The sequence below is a fragment of the Buteo buteo genome, chromosome Z (genome assembly GCF_964188355.1).
Source record: "Buteo buteo chromosome Z, bButBut1.hap1.1, whole genome shotgun sequence".
Lineage (NCBI taxonomy): Eukaryota > Metazoa > Chordata > Aves > Accipitriformes > Accipitridae > Buteo > Buteo buteo.
In genome coordinates this window covers 55,899,260-55,919,226 of record NC_134204.1, presented here as the reverse complement: position 1 = coordinate 55,919,226, position 19,967 = coordinate 55,899,260, and the positions used below count along the sequence as shown (strand labels likewise).

The 19,967-nt window shown below is 42.7% G+C and overlaps 1 protein-coding gene across 3 annotated transcripts in view; it reads left to right on the top strand.

Annotated features, from left to right (window-relative positions):
* HOOK3 (hook microtubule tethering protein 3) overlaps positions 1–19,967 on the top strand; it is a 104,683-nt gene that overhangs the window by 62,012 nt on the left and 22,704 nt on the right. For all 3 annotated transcript variants that reach the window (XM_075020731.1, XM_075020730.1, XM_075020729.1), the window contains 5 exons: positions 651–761; positions 3,657–3,744; positions 4,347–4,416; positions 12,750–12,890; positions 16,526–16,613. In XM_075020731.1, coding sequence (XP_074876832.1) covers positions 651–761; positions 3,657–3,744; positions 4,347–4,416; positions 12,750–12,890; positions 16,526–16,613 — 498 coding nt within the window. The remainder of the gene's footprint in view (positions 1–650; positions 762–3,656; positions 3,745–4,346; positions 4,417–12,749; positions 12,891–16,525; positions 16,614–19,967) is intronic.

Sequence of the window (19,967 nt, the reverse complement as noted above, 5' to 3'; positions counted from 1 at the left end):
CGTTCCTGCTCAGCTTTCAGATTTCTGCTCATTTAATTTTAAAAGCTCTTTACTGATCTGTAGTTGAAAGTATATATGCGACTTTGTTAGCAATGTTTCCTTCTGAAGTAAAGCAAACTGGTTATGAGCCTGTGGCTGAATCTTTATATTAGTATATTAAAAATGATCAGGAAAATGTCAGGTTAAGAAACATTACCTGACTGCATAAACTGGTGGTTGAATTCTGAGTGAGGCTTGTGAAACAGAGTTAACGAAAGGTGTAGGTAATTTGCTTTCTTCAGAGTTTTTTCTTTTTCCTAGGCTTCTCAGAATACAGGAGGATTTTTCTACTTTTCCTAAGCTCTTTGATCCCTAGAACTATACAGCTTTTTTCTGTAAACCATGCTTGGGCTTAAATTCTTGTTTTCAGATGTAGTGAAAATACTTCAGTTTTTGCTTCTTTAGCTTGTGCTGAGACCTAATATTTGAATGCTGTTGGTTTTGCTGAAACACAGAACAACTGATGAAAGCAGTTTTTAGTATGTCCTATAGGTAACTATTTCTCTTGTTTACAACATGACTTGTGGTGCATGGTAATTGGCTACTTTGTCTTGTGTATTTTGTTCTAATATTAATATTTGCAGACAAATTATTGATTCTTGTTCTCACAGGCAGTTGAACTACAAAACAGGTTATCTGAAGAATCCAAGAAAGCTGATAAATTAGATTATGAATGCAAACGACTGAAAGAAAAAGTAGACAGCCTCCAAAAAGAAAAAGATGTAAGTGCCAAGGTGTTATTTTTTTGTGGTAGCAATAGCAACTTTGTGTCCTTTATAACACAGAGGTATGGTAATTATAGTTAGCCATTTACAGCAAACTTTTTAATTTAGGAAGTCTTTTTTTCACTTAAAATTTTCAAATGTTTGTCTACAAGATCCTTTTTAAACCTAAGAACTGTACAGCATGGAATGAAGTGACTGTACAAACATATTCAACCCATTTTTAAGAGGAAGTGCCTTCATATTTGGGATCTGAAGTTGTTTCTTGACCATTTACCATGAGAAGGTTAATAAACACCCAGGGTATATGTAATACATCCTGAAAAACTATTTAACGTAGGGCTTCTGCAGTATCATCCTAGAACTAAACTCCTGTTGTGTTTTTTCTAAAGCATTCTTTGAGGTACCATCAGCATGCTTCTCTTTGTGGAGTCATGACTACTGCAGCAAGAGGCTTAGGAGTCATAGAGGGAGAGATGTGTCCTTTATGGCAATCTTGCCTTTTTATGACAGCTCCTTGTTGATCTATCTTGTACTGCCAACATGGAACACACAGAATGGATACCAGATTATTCCCTTCCTGTCATTTTCTGTAAATGATTCTGCAATTAATTTCTCTGTCCTCTCTTGCCAAGACTGATCCTTCAGACTTCTCTTGCACACTATTGTTTCTCACCAGTTTATTTCGGCTTGTTTCTTAGGAATGTATACGCAGATGCCTCAAACTACTTCAAACCAAGGCCAGCACTTTGAGTTAGCAATTTCTTAGACTTGTTTTAAGTAGCTAAGTCCATCTATCCATTAGTCAATCTCTGTAGGCTTTTACCTCAATAGTTATATTTCCTGTCCAATTCTTTCCAAAATTTCCTGCCCCTGCACTTGAATAGCATTTGAACGGGAATTTTTCAGTTATTTTCTGTTCATAGGTCTTTGATTTCCATATTTTATTAGATTTTCAAACTGTTGTGGACACTTGTCCTTGCTATCACTTCCATCTGCCATTCAGTTCAGATTAGACTGCCCATAATAACTGTAGTCATACTGTGCTTTGGCTTTCTTTCCTGCTCTTTATTTAATGTTTGGTTTTCCAGTTTTGTTATGTTTGACAACGGTAAGGTTGTGCCTGTGGCTTACCCATTGCTTGGTGGACCATTTCACTTGCACAAAGGATCTGAATTGCAGGCCATCCTATAGTTTTCTGTTTTATCCCCTGGCAAATAGCATTTTTGGGGGCAAATGTTTTTCAATACATTCTTTTAAACCGATATGCACCTGTGAAAAGTAGATTACAGCTGAAGTCTCTCAACATTTGAATTTGATTCACTACCTGTGTTACCTACCCTTTCTGTTTCTGTTGTCACATATGTATCAGTAAGGTTGCCCAACACAGGTCACAAGCTACTTAGTGGTATCTTGTCAGTTGTATTTTGGAAACAGTTGGCTGAAATTGATTTTTTTCTCTGTCTTTATGTTCTGGCAAAGTGTGGTAGCCTGTTTGATATCTTTCAGCTATGTAGCTTGGAACTTCACCTCTGTGTTGTGTTGTATGTTTAAATACTAAGGTAATTTGATGACTTGACTTTGCAGTGTGCAAATGAAGCCCTAGGGCTTTTTCTATTCATTAAAATATTCTGGCTTTTGATTAATCAACTTTAGTGTTTTCTGACTGACGGTAGCAGACTGCAGAATCCTTGCTTTCAGCCACTGAATTTGAGTGCTCCTCTGTGTGGCTCTTCTGTAGTATTTATGGTAAAAACAGGTTTTTCATCTGTGGGGTTTGTGAAATGACTTTCAGTGCTAACAGAATGTACACTTTATTCAGATTGTTCTGACAGTTGCACCAGAGTTCACCCTGCAGGATTCAGAAATACGGCAGAAGCATCTGTCACACCTCACCAAAATGTTCTTTGCCAAAGGGATTCCAAGTCCTGGATCCATTTGGGCTGAAATATGAAATATATCTGAATCAAACTGTTAATAGGATGAAATGCAAGGAGCTGTCAGCTGATACAACTTCATACCTGGACGTATCTGATTTTGGAGCAATCTACAACTTGGATCTTTACATAGTTGCCATTTTCTCCTTTCATTTTTGGTCTTGACAACCTTCCGGACAAAAACTTGATGCTACCTGCAGATTCTCATTTTTTGCCAAATGCGGACTTGTGCCAAATTGGGAGAGTATTTGCCTGATGTTACTGAAGAGCCCATCTGTCTAGATCCCAAGGTGGTCCAGTCCTGTTCTTCAGTTCTCTTTGGATTGAGACTCAAGCAACTGGTTTTCTTCCATAGCTAAGATGGTGGTGAATGGCAAGGCCAGGTTACCCAGGAGGAAGTGGATGTGGAAATGCTGCTCACATTTTCACTGTTGAAAGACAAACAAAATGAAGTTAATGCAGTTTCTTTATGGTGACTGTGTACTCACCTGCTTTTTATTTCATTCCTGGCTAAACCTTGGTTTCTTGGTGAGGGAAAAAGCTACAGTCTCTTAATTCACTTCCTTTTCCTTTGCAATCAGTCCCAATGAGGGGAAAAGGAGGATAGCTGAGTGGCCCCAGTGGCTGCTGTTTACTACCTAGTACCAGAACTTTGTGTCACTAATGTCTTGATTTTGTAAGCTTATACCCTGATATTTTTACCCCTGTAAGTGTAATACAGAGCAGCAACCCTTCCCAATTCCCCCTCTCCCCGTTGTTCATGTGGAATGTATTATATTTATGGTTATGTTTATTCTGTTATGAAATAGACTGAAATGCCTTAATTTGAAAATTATCTTTAGAGTTGCATTACATTATTTTTAATGTGTTGAAGGCTGTGACTTTTGGTGACTTATGTGCTGTTAAAGATGAATTTGTGGCACCAAGACTGATATTCATTCTCTTTCCAATTATTCAGAGGTTAAGAACAGAAAGGGATTCTTTGAAAGAAACTATTGAAGAGCTTAGATGTGTACAAGCTCAGGAGGGTCAACTCACTACTACAGGTAAAAAACAAATGAGATTAAATGCATCTTTTCTAAAGTTTACAGGACTTCTCTGGAGAGTCTTGAATGTGCTTTTGTTTAGCACAGAATAAATTTAAGCTCCTCTAAGATCAGCAGTGAAAAGCTGCTTCAGCTCTTCACAACTTTGTAAGCATTTGAAAACTTCAGTTATTTCAGTCAATGAGAAATGTTAATCTCCTCCCCAGTGTGATGTTTTTATGATGTATTTCTGATTTCTGTGTAGTGACACAATTTTCTTTGGAGAGATATTAAGTATTGTCATGTATGTATGATGTTTCATGTGTTGCAGTTTATTTCTATGTGTAATGTTGCACAGCTTTGTAGTTCTTAGATAAGCTAATGAGCAGAAAATTCACCACAAAACTACTTCATCAGACTGGATGAAGACAGAAGTAATGATTATTCTCCAAATAAAATTGTGCTTGTCTGTCTGTCTCGCTGTAGCCTGGCTTTGTGTCATTTTCCATTGTCTAGCATTACTCTAAAGCTGTAAACTTCTAGAACAATGTTTGCTTCTGGTCTTTTAAAGAAAGTTACTGGTCTGCTTGCTAATGTTTTTTTTTTTACTTTTCCTGACCCAGGATTGATGCCTTTGGGAAGACAAGAGCCTTCAGACAGTTTAGCAGCAGAAATTGTTACTCCCGAAATAAAGTAAGCTAATGCGTGCTTTGTTTTACTAACCTTTACCATGTACCCATAGATGATTAGTTAGTTTTCAGTGTTAGAAAGTTTCAACAGTTAATGTTTGGTTTTTTCCTCCTTTTGGATTTCTGCATGACAGGAGCTGTTATGCCTAAGACAAAATTCAGTTGACATCTCTTTGAGTTTGTATTGAGCTCCAAAGAAAAGGGAAAACAAGAAACCCCTTTATCCTCACAATTGTGCCTCTTCTTTTCCTCCAGACTTCATATAACTGCAGCTTATATGTGCATTAATGGACAAAAATGTTTGTAACAAGACCACGTTGTTGAACATGTTGTTGTACAAGGAAAAAATGACTGAAATTGTGAAGTGTAGATTATAAATTCCATTTTGTATCATGCCAAATGTTTACAATCTATTAAAAGAAGGAACAGCAGTGGCAGAGCTGAAAATCACTGTGTCTTAAGATGTTGCAGGCTGTGTTTAGCCTTGCCATAATGCTAAAAGTTTTCAAGACAGTTGTATCTCAGAAATCTGTTAGGTCTTCAGGAAATCTTTTCTTTTATTTCTATCAATACTGATACAGTATTTTACCAGTTGAAAAGCTCAATATGAGTCAAAACATACTGTTCAGTAGTAAAATAACATCTTTCTAGAAAGCTAATAATAAAAGATTTGTTTTCCTTCTAGCTGTGCTGCTGCACCTTAGTACAAGAGCAATTCTTTTTAGTTTTGTTCAGAAACAACAAAAGAGAAGAATAACGTTTTGAGGCAGTGTTAGTGAAGTATGGAGTTACTGCATAAACTTTCCACATGATTGTGTGAGAGAGAACAGGACCCTAAATATCCAAGCGTAGCCTGTGGTTTCACTGACTTTTCATCTTTGGCTTCTGAAGATAAATTCTGGATTTTATGCAAACATACATCAATGTGGACTGTTTGCAGCTGCCAGACTTGGCCTCCATGCCTATCTGATAGAGGTGGACAGTAGCAGTGGCTGCTGTAGGACTGGAACTTCCTGATCTGGAGGTCTGGGCTGCTGCTTCTGCTGATGAAGGGGGAAGACTGCACAAGGCAGCCCACCCATAGGAGCAGCTACTACTGCTCTCTTGTTCTCTCCATGGTGGCAGAGCATGGGTCTGTGCTTAAGTACCTTTCTCCATCTCATAGAGAAGACTTGCAGACCAAATGGGAGGTTTCATGAGGCTGATTCAGTCTGTGGCTTCTCAGTTGCACCTGCAGAAATCAACAAGTTAAGTGATATTAGGAGTTAGCAGGGCTCATTGAAAGAGCTTTAAACTAGATTTGAAGGGGGAAAGGGGTAAAACCAGGCTCACTAGAGATAAGCCTGGGGGCAGCATGCCAATGTTTGATGGATGGTGTGCTAGCAAGGTCCTTCAGCCTGCTCCACAATGAGCACGTTTGAAATGTCCCTGTACTAATGTGCGCAAAACCTCAGTCATCTCAGTGGAGGTGAGGGGTGTGGAGATGCATGTGGCAGCAAAGACATAAGAGTTGTTGATATGTTAGAAACCAAGGAAGCACCAGAGAACAGTCACATAGGAATTAGGGCTTCTCCCCCAAAAAAGGTGGCAGGATTGATAGCCCATCTACACCAATGCATGCAGCATGGCCAACAGGAGAAGTTGGAAGCCATTGTGCATCTGGAAAACTATGATATAGCTGCAATCACGGAAACATGGTGGGATGACTCACACAACTGGAGTGCTGTAATGGATGGCTATAAACTCATCAGAAGGGATAGGCAAGGAAGGAGAGGTGGGGGGGGTAGCCCTGTATGTTAGAGAGTGTTTTGACTGTCTGGAGCTTGATGATGGTGGATTGAGTTAAGTGTTTATTGGTAAGAATCGGGGGGAAGGCCAACAAGGCAGATATCATGGTGGAAGTCTGTTTTAGACCACCCAACCAGGATGAAGAGGGAGACAAGATAGTCTATGAGCAGCTGGGAGAAGTCTCACAGTTGCTAGCTCTTCTTCTCATGGGTGACTTCAACTTACCAGATGGTGGAAATACAATACAGCAGAGAGGAAACAGTCCAGGCGCTTCTTGGATTGTGTGGAAGATAACTTCCTGACACAGCTGGTGAGTGAGCCAACTAGGGAAGGCTCCCCTCTGGACTGGTTTGTGAACAGAGAAGGACTTGTGGGTGATGTGATGGTTTGAGGCCATCTTGGGCACAGTGATCATGAAATGATAGTTTTCGATTCTTAGAGCAGTAAGGAGGGGGTTTAACAAAACTGCTACCTTGGACTTCCAGAAGGCAGACTTTGGCCTGTTTAGGGGCCTGGTTGAGAGAGTTGCTTGGGAGGCAGTCTGAAGGGCAAAGGAATCCAGGAAGGCTGGACATTCTTTAAGAAGAAAATCTGAAAGGCACAGAATTAGGCCATCCATATGTGCCAAAAGATAAGCTGGCTGGGAGGATGACCAGTCTGGCTGAACAAAGAGCTTTGGCTGGAACTCAGGGGAAAAAAAAGAGAGTTTGTGACTATTGGAAGAAGGGGCAGGCAACTCAGGAAGGCTACAAAGATGTCATGAGGTTATGCAGGGAGAAAATTAGAAGGGCCAAAGCCCAGCTAGAACTTAATCTGGCTACTGCCATAAAAGACAATAAAAAATATTTCTATAAACACATTCAGAATAAAAGGAGGGCTAAGGAGAATCCCTATCCTTTATTGGATGCAGGGGGAAACATAGTGACAAGGGATGAGGAAAAGGCTGAGCTACTTAATGCCTTCTGTCTTGTCCCACTCGGTGGGCTCAGGGGAGGTGATCTTTTAGATACTCCCATTGCTGCACACGGGAGTCACGACAGTGACTCAGGAGGGACAGGGAAAATTTCAACACCCTGTTTCACTTGGCAAAGCCCAGGGCAGGAGTCATGACAGTGGCTCCTAAATGCTTGAAATATGTTTTATTTAATGTTGACTTAAAACACAAGTGTGGCTAAATCCCTAACAACAAGATAGGAGGAAGAGAAGAGATAAGAGAGAGAGAAAGAGAAAAAAGTAGTGTTAAGTATCACCATTCTTGGGTCCAGTGAAGAAAGTCTCAGTAGTAGCTCCCTGGATTCCTCAGGCAGCAGGCTCACACCCGGGGTTTAGTCCCCCCCATACCCTCGTCCAAGAGCCTTTTGTGCGTGTGTTGTGGGGTTTTCTTGAAAGTTCTTGAGGAGGGAGTAGGGGGTGAGGGGGGCGCTAATGCCCCCTTATCCCATTTAATTTGTTTACACAAGTGCCGTGGTAAGGGCCTGTGCCAAAAGTCCAAACCTGTGATAAAATGTCCAAAATGCAACCACTAGAAAACTTTGCAGAAGGACAATTGCCATAAAGCCTCTTCCAGGCACAACTGCTAGAAAACCTTTCAAAACAGTTCACTGCCCCACTTCCACAGGGCACATCCTGTTTTGGCTGCTTGCAGCTACCTGCTTTTGAGACAAAATGGTTGCCAGTCTCTCGGTCTCTCACACCTTCTTTGCCTCAGTAAAGTAAATAGTAAAACCAATTGTTCTCAGGGTACACAGCCCACTGAGCTGGAAGACAGGGAAGAAGTGCAGAATGAAGCCCCCATAATCAAAGGGGAAATGGTTAGCAACCTGCTGACCACTTAGGCACACACAAGTCTATGGGGCTGGATGGGATTCACCCAAAGGTACTGAGGGAGCTGGCAGAAGTGCTCACCAAGGCACTTTGCATTGCTTACCAGCATTCCTGGCTAACTGGGGAGGTCCCGGTTGACTGGAGGCTGGCAAAAGTGACACCCTCTACAAGAAGGGACAGAAGGAGGATCCAGGGAACTACAGGTCTGTCAGCCTGACCTTGGTGCTGGGGGAGGTTATGGAGCAGATCATCCTGAGTGCCATCACACAGCATGTGTGATCAGGCCTAGTCAGCATGGGTTTATGAAAGGCAGGTCCTACTTGACTGACCTGATCTCCTGTGACAGGATGGATGAGGGAAAGTGGATGAGGGAAATGGCATGGATGTTGTTTACCTGGAATTTAGTAAAGCCTTTGACACCATTTCCCACAACATTTTTCTGAATAAACTGGATAAAAAAAATGGCTGGATGGCCTGGCCCAAAAAGTTGTGGTGAATGGAGTTAAATCCAGGTGGTGGCTGGTCACAAGTGGTGTGTACCCCAGGGCTCAGTACTAGGGTCATTTCTGTTTAATACCTTTATCAATGATCTGGATGAGGGGATGGAGTGTGCCCTCAGTAAGTTTGCAGATGACACTAAGTTGGGAGGGAGGGTTGATCTACTTGAGGGTAGAAAGGCTCTGCAGAGGGATCTGAACAGGCTGGATCAATGGGCCGAAGCCAACTGTTATAAGTTCAACAAGGCCAAGTGCTGGGCCCTGCACTTGGGTCACAACAGCCCCATGAAACACTATAGGCTTGGGGAAGTGTGGCTAGAAGGCTGCCTGGTGGAAGAGGACCTGGGCGTGTGTCATGACCCAGGCTGGACGGACCAGGGAGGTGTGCTGAGTTCAGAATTCTCTCGGGCTAAATTAAGGTGAAACAACACCAAACGATCAGTTAAACATTTTATTCGTGGCAGAAGCAACCTGAACTTGGGAGGCATAATGGTAGGTGGCGGGGTTTCTCACAATGGGAATTGGCATGAAACTAAGTCAGTAAACCATGTAACCCGTGGTAACCATATACATCCATTCAGGGAAGAAAGAGATCCCTCCCGATGAGTCACGAGGTTCAGAGCGGACCCCCTTGTTTTCTAGACTCCTCAGAGAAGAGCCTAGGGGTGGCTGGATCCATTCCTAGTCCCAGACTTGGTCAACAGTTTTATGTCTTAAAGGGATGAAGTGTAGGGATCATGAAAGAGGAAGAGAAAGGAAGAGCAAGACAGAGAGAAAAAGGAAAAGAGAAGAGAAATATTTCACCAGTCCTGGGTCCAATGTTGGTCCAGTCAGCCTAGGGGTCCAGTTCTGGAGGGCATGCACATGTGGGACTTCAGTTTGTGACCTTTTATAATGTTCTTGGCCCTCCTTCAGGTGCGCACTTGAACTCATTTGGCTAATTAGGTGTCATGCATGGTTTGTGCTTTCAGAACCTTTGGGAAGTGGGTCAGTGGGCTTGGAGGTCATTTGGGGAGTAATGTCTCCTTCCGTGGACATGACCATTGTTTGATCTTTGGCCATGCATGGTGAGCTGCCCGGCTCAGCATATCAAAACACAGAGCTGCTATGGAGCTGTGCACCCTTCAGCAAGCCCTCCCCTCCTGTTGCTGATGTCCTGTGCTGATCTGTGCTGATTGACTTCTTTTCACCTGTGGTTCCTTGCTATGCATCGTTGGTTGTTATGCAAGGTTCATTGAAGAACTTGCCCCACCACAATGTTTGAGACATTAACTCTTTCAGTCTCTCACAGGGTGCTAGTTGACAGCCAGCTGAACATGAGTCAGCGGTGTGCCCAGGTGGCCAAGTAGGCCAATAACATCCTGGCTTGTATCAGAAATAGCAAGGCCAGCAGGACTAGGGAATTGTCCCTTTGTACTTTCATCTTGAGTGCACTCACACAGTATGTGCACGACAACCAGGGCATCAGGCCCAGTCAGCATGGGTTCATGAAAGGCAGGTCCTGCTTGACCAACCTGATCTCCTTCTATGACCAGGTGACCTGCCTAGTGGATGAGGGAAAGGCTGTGGGTGTTGTCTACCTGGACTTTAGTAAGGCCTGTGACACTATCTCTCACAGCACACTCCTTGAGAAGCTGGTGGCTCATGGCTTAGACGGGTGTACTCTTCACTGGGTAAAAAACTGGCTGGATGGACAAGCCCAGAGAGTTGTGGTGAATGGAGTTAAATCTAGTTGGCAGCTGGTCACAAGTGGTGTTCCACAGGGCTCAGTATTGGGGCCAGTTCTGTTTAATATCTTTATCAATGATCTGTATGAGGGGATCAAGTGCTCCCTCAGCAAGTTTGCAGATGACACTAAGTTGGGAGGGAGGGTTGATCTACTTGAGGGTAGGAAGGCTCTGCAGAGGGATCTGGACAGGCTGAAGATCGATGGGCCAAGGCCAACTGTTTGAGGTTCTACAAGGCCAAATGCTGGGCCCTGCACTTGGGTCACAACAGCCCCATGAAACACTACAGACTGGGGGAAGAGCGGCTGGAAAGCTGCCCAGCAGAAAAAGACCTGGGAGTGCTGGTTGACAGCCGGCTGAATATGAGCCAGCAGTGTGCCCAGGTGGCCAAGAAAGCCAATGGCATCCTGGCCTGCATCAGAAATAGTGTGGCCAGCAGGAGCAGGGAAGTGATTGTTCCCCTGTACTCAGCACTGGTGAGGCCGCACCTTGAGTACTGTGTTTGGTTTTGGGCCCCTCACTACAAGAAAGACATTGAGTTGCTGGAGCGTGTCCAGAGAAGGGCAAGAAAGCTGGTGAAGGACTTGAAGCACAAGTCTTATGAGGAGCGGCTGAGGGAGCTGGGGCTGTTTAGACTGGAGAAAAGGAGGCTGAGGGGAGACCTTATTGCTCTCTACAACTATGGGAAAGGAGGTTGTAGTGAGGTGGGTACTGGTCTCTTCTATCAAGTAACTAGTGATAAGACAAGAGGAAATGGCCTCAAATTGCACCAGGGGAGGTTTAGCTTGGATATTAAAACAAATTTCTTAACTGAAAGGGTTGTCAGATGTTGGAACAGGCTGCCCAGGGAAGTAGTGGAGTCACCATCCCTGAAGGTGTTCAAAAAACACGTAGATGTGGCACTTCAAGACATGGTTTAATAGGCATGATGGTGTTGGTTTGACGATTGGACTTGATGATCTTAAAGGTCTTTTCTAACCTAAATGATTCCATGTGTCGTGGTTTAACCCCAGCCAGCAACTAAGCACCAAGCAGCTGCTTGCTCACTCCCCACCCACACCCAGTGGGATGGGGGAGAAAGTCGGGAAAAGAACTAAAATTCATGGGTTGAGATAAGAACGGTTTAATAGAACAGAAAAGAAGAAACAAATTATGGTAATGATAACACTAATAAAATGACAACAGCAATAATAAAAGGATTGGAATGTACAAATGATGCACAGTGCAATTGCTCGTCACTCACCCGACACCCAGCTAGTCCCCGAAGTGGCAATTCCCCCCCCCACTCCCCCCCCCTTCCTATAGTAGATGTGACGTCCCATGGTATGGAATACCCCGTTGGCCAGTTTGGGTCAGGTGCCGTGGCTGTGTCCTGTGCCAACTTCTTGTGCCCCTCCAGCTTTCTCACTGGCTGGGCACGAGAAGCTGAAAAATCCTTGACTTCAGTCTAAACACTACTGAGCAACAACTGAAAGCATCAGTGTTATCAATATTCTTCACATACTGAACTCAAAACATAGCACTGTACGAGCTACTAGGAAGACAATTAACTCTATCCCAGATGAAACCAGGACACTATGATTCTATGATACTTGGCACTGATGAGACTGCACCTTGAATGCTGTGTTCAGTTTTGGGCCCCTTACTACAAGAAAGAAACTGAGGTGCTGGAGAGCGTTCAAAGAAGGGCAATGAAGCTGATGAAAGGTCTAGAGCACTAGTCTTATGAGGAGCAGCTGAGGGAACGGGGGTTGTTTAGCCTAGAGAAAAGGAGGTTCAGGGGAGACCTTATCGCTTTCTGCAACTGCCTGAAAGGAGGTTGCAGCGAGGTGGGTGTCAGTCTCTTTTCCCAAGTAACAAGTGATAGGACAAGAGGAAACATCCTCACGTTGTGCCAGGGAAGGTTTAGATTGGATATTAGGAAAAATTTCTTCACCGAAAGGGTTGTCAAGCACTGGAACAGGCTGCCCAGGGAAGTGGTTGAGTCACCATCCCTGGAGTTATTTAAAAGACATGTAGATGTGGCTTATAGGGACATAGTTTAGTGGTAGATTTGGTAGTGTTAGGTTAACGGTTGGACTTGATGATCTGAAGGGTCTTTTCCAACTTAAATGGTTCTATGATTCTTTGAAAACAGAGCAACAGGGTAGAAGTGACTTGCCAGGTTCATGCAGTAGTTCAGTGACAGCTGAGATTACAGCCTCCCTTAACACTTTGCACCAAGCTTTGCATTCTCCACTTTCTAACTAAATCTGTCCAGCTGTCCTCTGAGATCTTACAGAGGCACTCAGGCAGCTTCCTTGTGTTGTGCTTTCTACAATTACAACTCCTTTAATCAGGTTTCTATTTGGGGGTTTGAAGACATGATTGTTGTTTCAACTGTCTCCCTTAAAGAGGTAAAGATGATCTTTATGTTATATTTACACCTCCTGTGGTAAACTGTTTTCTTTTTTATAGAGCCTGGCATACTTTTTGTACAAATTTGTATTTTATGTGTTTAGGGAGAAACTCATTCGCCTTCAGCATGAGAACAAGATGTTAAAGTTGAACCAAGAAGGTTCTGACAATGAAAAGATTGCCTTGTTGCAGAGCCTTCTTGATGATGCAAACTTGCGGAAGAATGAATTGGAGACAGAAAACAGGTAAGAAGTTTTGTCCTCTGTTTCAATTGACTTTCCTAACAATGCCATATACTTTTGACTGTACTGTGTCCAATACTGGCCTCCCCAGTACAAGAAGGACGTGGACTTACTGGAGTCAGTCCAGTGAAAGGCCACAAGGGTGTGATTACAGGACTGCGACATCTTTCATATAAGGAGAATGTGAGGGATAGAGACTATGTAACCTGGAAAAGAGAAGACTCAGGGCAGATCTTATCAACGTTTATAAATATGTGATGGGAGAGTGTCATGGTTTAAGCCCACCCAGCAACTAAGCACCATGCAGCCACTCACTGACCTCCCTCAAAGTGGGATGGGGGAGAGAATCAGAAGGGTAAGAGTGAGAAAAATTGTGGGCTAAGATAAAGACAGTTTAATAAGTAAAGCAAAAGCTGCACATACAAGCAAAGCAAACCAAGGAATTCATTCACCACTTCCCATCGGCAGGCAGGTGTTCAGCCATCCCCAGGAAAGCAGGGCTCCAGCACACGTAATGGTTACTTGGGAAGTCAAACGTCGTAACTCCAATTGTCCCCCTTCCTTCTTCTTCCTCCAGTTTTATATGCTGAGCATGACATCATATGGTCTGGAATATGCGTTTGGTCAGTTGGGGTCAGCTGTCCCAGCTGTGTCCCCTCCTAACTTATTGTGCACCCCCTGCCTACTCGCTGGTTAGGTGGCGTGAGAAACAGAAAAGGCCTTGACTCTGTGTAAGTGCTGCTCAGCAGAAACGAAAACATCTCTGCATTATCAACGCTGTTTCCAGCACAAATCCAAAACATAGCTCCATGCTAACTACTATGAAGAAAATTAACTTTATCCCACCCAAAACCAGCACAGAGGGACTAAAGGAGGTGGAGCTAGACTCTTCACAGTGATGCCCAATAACAGAGCAAGAGGCAGTGGGCAGAAATTAAAACACATGAAATTTCATCTAGATGTAAGAACATATTTTTTTTACTGGGCGTGTTGCCGAACACTGGAATAGGTTGCCCAGAGAGATTGTCTCCATCCTTGGAGGTATTTAAAACCCAACCCTACACGTTCCTGGGCAACGCGCTCTAGATGACCCTGCTAGATTAAGCCAGTCAGCACACAGATGTCCATGGGACCAGACAGCATGCATCTGAGCATGCTAAGGTAGCTGGCTGATCATATTGTGAGACTGCTCTCTATCTAAGCTTTGAATCTGCTCTCTATCTAATCTTCCTCTTTGACTGCGGAAGGTTGCTGAAGCCTGGGAAAAGGTAAATACTGCACTCACCTTCAAGAAGTGCAAGAAAGAGAGTCTGGAGAACTACACACACTGGTCAGCCACAGCTCATTTTCTGGGAATTTCACAAAGCAAGCTCAACTGAAGTCTGTTTCCAGCCACATGAGGGATAAGAAAGTAATTGGGAAGGGCCAACATGAATTTATTCAGGGAAAATCATACCTACCTAATCCAATTGTCTTAACAATGAGACCACTGCCTATGTGAAGAAGGGTGAAACAGTGGACCGTACTTAGCTTTATGAAAGCCTTTGACATAGTCTCCCATAGTATCCTTATGTTCAGAATGGTTAGATATAGTCTAAGTGGACAATAAAGTGAGTGGAAAATTGGTTGGTGTCACGGTCCACTCAGTGGACTCGTGACGGTTCGTCTGCTACGATCTCGAAAGTGCAAAATTAAGGTGACCAACACCAAAGGGGATAGCAGTAATCACACAGTAAAACTTTATTGTATTGCCTGTGAGGAGGCACGCGATAGTTAGAGATGGGTGAAAGAAAGGAGAAAAGTAAAGTTAAGTTTAGAGAGAGGAGAAAGAGGGGTTTTAGCTACCACTGCTGATCTCACGACGTCCTAATGGTCCCGGGTCCAGCTGATGCTGCGTCGTTGATCGTCGTGGTCCCTGGTGGGGAAGCTTCCAACTTCCATTGTTCAGAAGTCATCTTTTATGCTTAGTAACACACCTTGCTCCACCTCTGCCTCAGGAGTCTCCATCCTTCTCAGAATACAATTGTCATATCTCCACCCTTCTCAAGCGAGGCTATCACGCAGGCACAGGGTCAGTGTCCGAGGTGTGGTTAGTCTTGGAGGCGGGTAGCCTTTGACCAGGAGGTGTGTTTTGGTATTATAATGAAGCAAAGTTCATCTAAAGTTCATGATTTCTTCGTCGGTGTTATGCCAACAGTGGCAGTTCATCCTTTTTGACAGTAGCTGTGCGGTTATCTCTAACGGTTCTAGTCAGGTACCTTCCAGGAACCTTGTACCACACATTCTGTCCTTGGGACCGGCCGCTGCGCTCCAAACAGGCCATTGTCAGGTAATGTACTGTTCATGTTCCTGATGACAGTGTTGAGACAATGCTGATTTTCTGACCGACTCTTACAGTTGGACAGGTGAGCCTAAAGCTTTATCATCAGTGGTACAAAATCCAACTCGAAACCAGTTCCTCAGGCATCAGTGCCAGGACCAATGCTGTTCATCACCTTTATTAACAACTTACCTGATGGGAGGGACTATACTCTCAGCAAGTTTGAGAATGGTACCACTTTGGGAGGAGTGATTGATATGCTGAAAGGGAGAGCTGTTATTCAGAGGAACTCAGCAGTTCAGAGAAATGAGCTGACAGGAGCCCCATCCCTGGCTGGGAAGAGCCTGACAATGCTGGCTAGGACCAGTAGGCTGGGGAGCAGCTCTGCTGCAAAAGCCCTGGGGTCCCAGTGGGCAGAAAAGGAGGATGTGTCAGCTGAAGGACCTTGCAGCTGACTGTGATCTGGGCTGTCTTCACCAGGGTGCAGACAGGCAGTCTGGGAAAATGATCCTTTCCCTCTCATCAGTACTTATGAGATCACATCTGGATGCAGCATATAATTTTGGATTCCCCAGTACTAGAAAGACATGGACGTACAGGAATGCAGAAGAATACTGCTAAGGAGGGATGCTGCAGCATGTGGTGTGAGGCATAAGACTGAGAACTGTGCTTGTTCAGGCCAAAGAAAAGGTGGCATAGAGGAGATAATACTGTGATCTACATCTACCTGATGGGAAAGTGTCAAAAAGAGAGAGACGGACTATTCATTGAGATTGACAGTGAAAGGACAAGAGGCAACAGACACAATATGGAGTCTGGGTCTGAGCTCTAGAAGAGACGCCCAAAGAGATTGTCAGACCTCCATCCTTAAAGGTGTCCAAACCTGGACTGGATGTGGTTCCCAGCAATCTGCTGAAAGTGCACCTGCTTTAAGGAGGAGGGGATTTAGACAACCTATGGAGATCCCTTCCAGCCTACAGGTTTATAGGACTCTTTGAGTGTGTAAAAGCACTAAGCTAGTAGCTCTTACACATTAAAACTGACTGTTAGAAACTCTTGTTTCATGTATACAGAAATGATTTCTTAATACATCCATTTATGTTGTCTTCGAAGAGTATTGGAATGTTCTGGATGACTGGAGGCTATAATCTCTGGAACTGCTGTATGCTCTAACTACTGTTGTAAATTTTCTGTGAATAAAATATAGTATTGCATCAGGTCATGTGTGGATGACCTGAAAACACTGAACACTAGAAATCTCAGGCTTCCTTTTGCAGTTTCGTTTTTTCTGAAAACCGAAATATTATCTGTTTCCTAGATTGGTAAATCAGAGACTTCTAGAAGTGCAGTCCCAGGTTGAAGAACTGCAAAAATCTTTGCAGGATCAAGGTTCAAAAGCTGAAGATGTAAGTAGAAATGTACATGAAACTTACATTCAAGTAGTTACCATTTTTGAAACTTTCATCTTTTTGTAAAGAAAATATGTAAAAAGAATTATGCAAATGGCAATTTCTCATAGTTTTCCATATTTACTCGTATGGTCTTATCACTAAGTAGTGATTCTCTAAATAGGATGTAAGACATAGTAAGACATTTGTCTAGAAAAGAAAACCATCCTATGCAGAGAAGGTGTCAAATATGTTTTATTTGATTAACTGTGTTTCTTCCAATAGTAAACTTAACATTAAATTTATTTAATTAGAATAGAGAGTTTTTCAGGGAATTAAGAAAATGCTAATTCTTCATGTCTTAATAAAGTATCTGAAGTTATTTTTGGTTTAGTTTCCTTAATGAAAGTTAAAGCCTTTCCTGCCAGTGGAAGCTCTGTACTTGTGGATGTAAATGTATCTTGTAATGCAAGAAGCCAGGCAGGCCAAAACAAACAAACAAAAAGTCAAATAATTAGGCCCTCAATATAATGCAGTATTTTCTGTTTCTGTATACGGAGTTAAATTTATTTTTAATGTAATGATACACATTTTGGCAGAGTTAGTGTGGAAAACAACTTTCAGTCTTCCACTCAAAAATTGTGTTTGCCATCTCCTGTGTTTGAGAGAAGAAGCTCTAGAACTTTCTTGAAATCAGTGATTTGCTGGACTGTACGTGCACAGTGTATGCTCACAATCTCAGTGTATTGTGTTGCTAATTGGCAACAAATTGTAATGTGTTGCTTTCTATTTTTGTGGTTTTGTTTTAACTAATATATATAAAACAGTGAAAGTTCTTACTAGATGCTTATTTTCATTTAAGAGTCTTTTTAATTTAGCTTATTCTTTTAATTTTCAGAATAAATGGTATGAAAGTAAAACACCTAAGCCGAGTTCAACTACTATTATTTTCCTAAGTAACTTAAAATGCGGTTTAGAATGCATTTTAAAATAGGTCCATACTATTATGTGATTCTGAGATATTCATTGTTGTCTTGGTTAATGGCCAAAATAAGACTTTTCAGGGTGAACAAGAATATGAAAAAATTATTCTCAGATACTGAGTATTCTAAGTGACCCCTATCTAATTGAATTCAGCTTTATATACTGCAATTTTTATTGTGTCCCTTTTTGAGGTGCTGGTTTGGACAGTAATTTAGGATGTGTCTGCAGCTCACTTACAGGACTGGTTGCAGCCTATGTAGGCATCTTCTGAGATGATTCTGTTAACAGCAAAACACCACCATTGCAACACTGTGGTACAGCCTGCTATGCGTACCAGGCAGCCCTTGTCAAGTGAGAGCTGGCAGGTTCATGATGCAGTTGCTGCATTCCTGGCTTCTGCGTCTGTCTGACCATGCCAGTGGTGATTTATAGGCACTAATTCCATGGCCTGTTTTGCTGAGTTTGGTGTGTAGGATTTCATTTACTCTTAAAGAAGCAAAAGAGAGAGTATAGACTCAGGGAAGTATTGAGGCTGCAAGAACCTGTCACAGTATGGACACCTCATCCAATGTCCCACAGAAAAGAGCAAACCTTGGAATTAAACCCAGCTGCTCAAGTCGATGGAAGTGCTGGGACCACCTGAGTTACACTTAAGATATACTTACAAAAAGAGTGATTCTTCAGAAGCATGAGAAAAAGGATAAGGAGAGACACAGCATAGTTTGTTGATGCATCACTTTCAGCATGTTTCCTCTGTTTTCCACTACTTTTCTACAACAGTGCACTGAAATCTATATTTTTTTATGCTTATACTGTAAATATGCTCAACCCAGACAACTGAAGATCCCATTTGTATTCAGTCCAGAAATGTATGATGAAGGCTTGGAGGGTGGTTGTTTTTTTGGGTTGTTTTTTTTTTTTTTAGTTTAGTTTGTTTTCAAAGTTGAAGTAATTCTTAGGCTTTCCCAAAAAGTAGTAAAAGCACTATCCTAACCCAGGCAAGTATCGTTGCAATGATACATGCTGCTGCCTCAGTCCACATGGGGAAGCAGTTTTGATTTTGTATTGAAGTGCAGTGGAAGGCGGATGTTAGGATGGTATCAGTGCCATTAGGCCTATAATGGGAACTGACACATCCTGTTGAGATGCATGATTAGTTCACCCTGGCTGTTGCCTTCCTAACCAGGGAAGGGCCTTCTTACACCAGTCTTCCAGACTACAGAATCAACTCAGACATGCCTGGTGTGGTCAGAATAACAGGTTTAATTTATTGTCCTCCAGAATGCAGTGGTCATGTGTAGGGCTCAGCAGGTACCCTGAACAGCTTGCCTTATTATCTCTCTCTTTTGTCACCTTGTTCTCCCTTTCTCTGCCCTAATCCCTTCCTCTGTAAACAACCTGCCTTTAATTACTTCTACCCCACTAGACCTAGTCTTGCTAAATCCATACCACATCTGGTGTTTCTCATACTGTTACATACGCAATCTTGGCCTTATATGCTGTTACTGATACAGTTACTAAGTCCTCCTGACCTCCCTAAAAGGTCCTCAAAACTCTGTTACCTATGGTTACTTGTGAAGTTCAGCCACTTTGCTCATTTAGTGAAACACTGGAACAGGTTGCCCAGAGAGGTGGTAGATGCCCCATCCCTGGGCATCAAACATTCAAGGCCAGGTTGGACAGAACTCTGAGCAACCTGACCTAGTTGAAGATGCTCCTGCTTATTGCAGGGGGGGTGGACTAGATGACCTTTAAAGGTCCCTTCCAACCCAAACTGTTCTATGATTCTATGATTACTCTCAGCATCTGTGAAATCTGACCATCTCTCATGGCACTGTTTATAACTTCTCTCATATTCTCACAGTGCTACCAGTCTCATCAAGCAATTTTCTCAAGTCATGTGCCATGGCTTCCCTCACCCTGCTACGTTAGCTTAACCTCAAACCAGAGCCTAGCCATCTGCCTGTGGCCTTAACATGCAGAACAAAACCAAACTTTGTCCTCAAAAAGGGGACAGACCTGTTCCTTTGGCTTCTTTAAGCATGAAAGTAATTTCCAGGAAAAAGACTTTATTTCTGTAGGTTTTTTTAATGTAAAAGAAAGGCAACAATTAAATACTGGGGAGGATACCTGTTTTCTAAAACCACACCATAGTAACTATTTTTTTCCTGGTGTTTTGTAGGTGGAACTTGTTAGCAGTGGGATGAAAAAGCAAAATGGCGAGTGTGCATTTGCTGATTTTTACAGTTTTCTCATAGAAATATTCTTCCATTATGAACAGATAAAACATTTGAATGAAGTTACATGTAAAACTGGCTCAAAATTAGATAAACCTTTTTTTTTTAATTGGGATTTTTTTTAAGAGACTGGTCTTCCTATGAGACAACA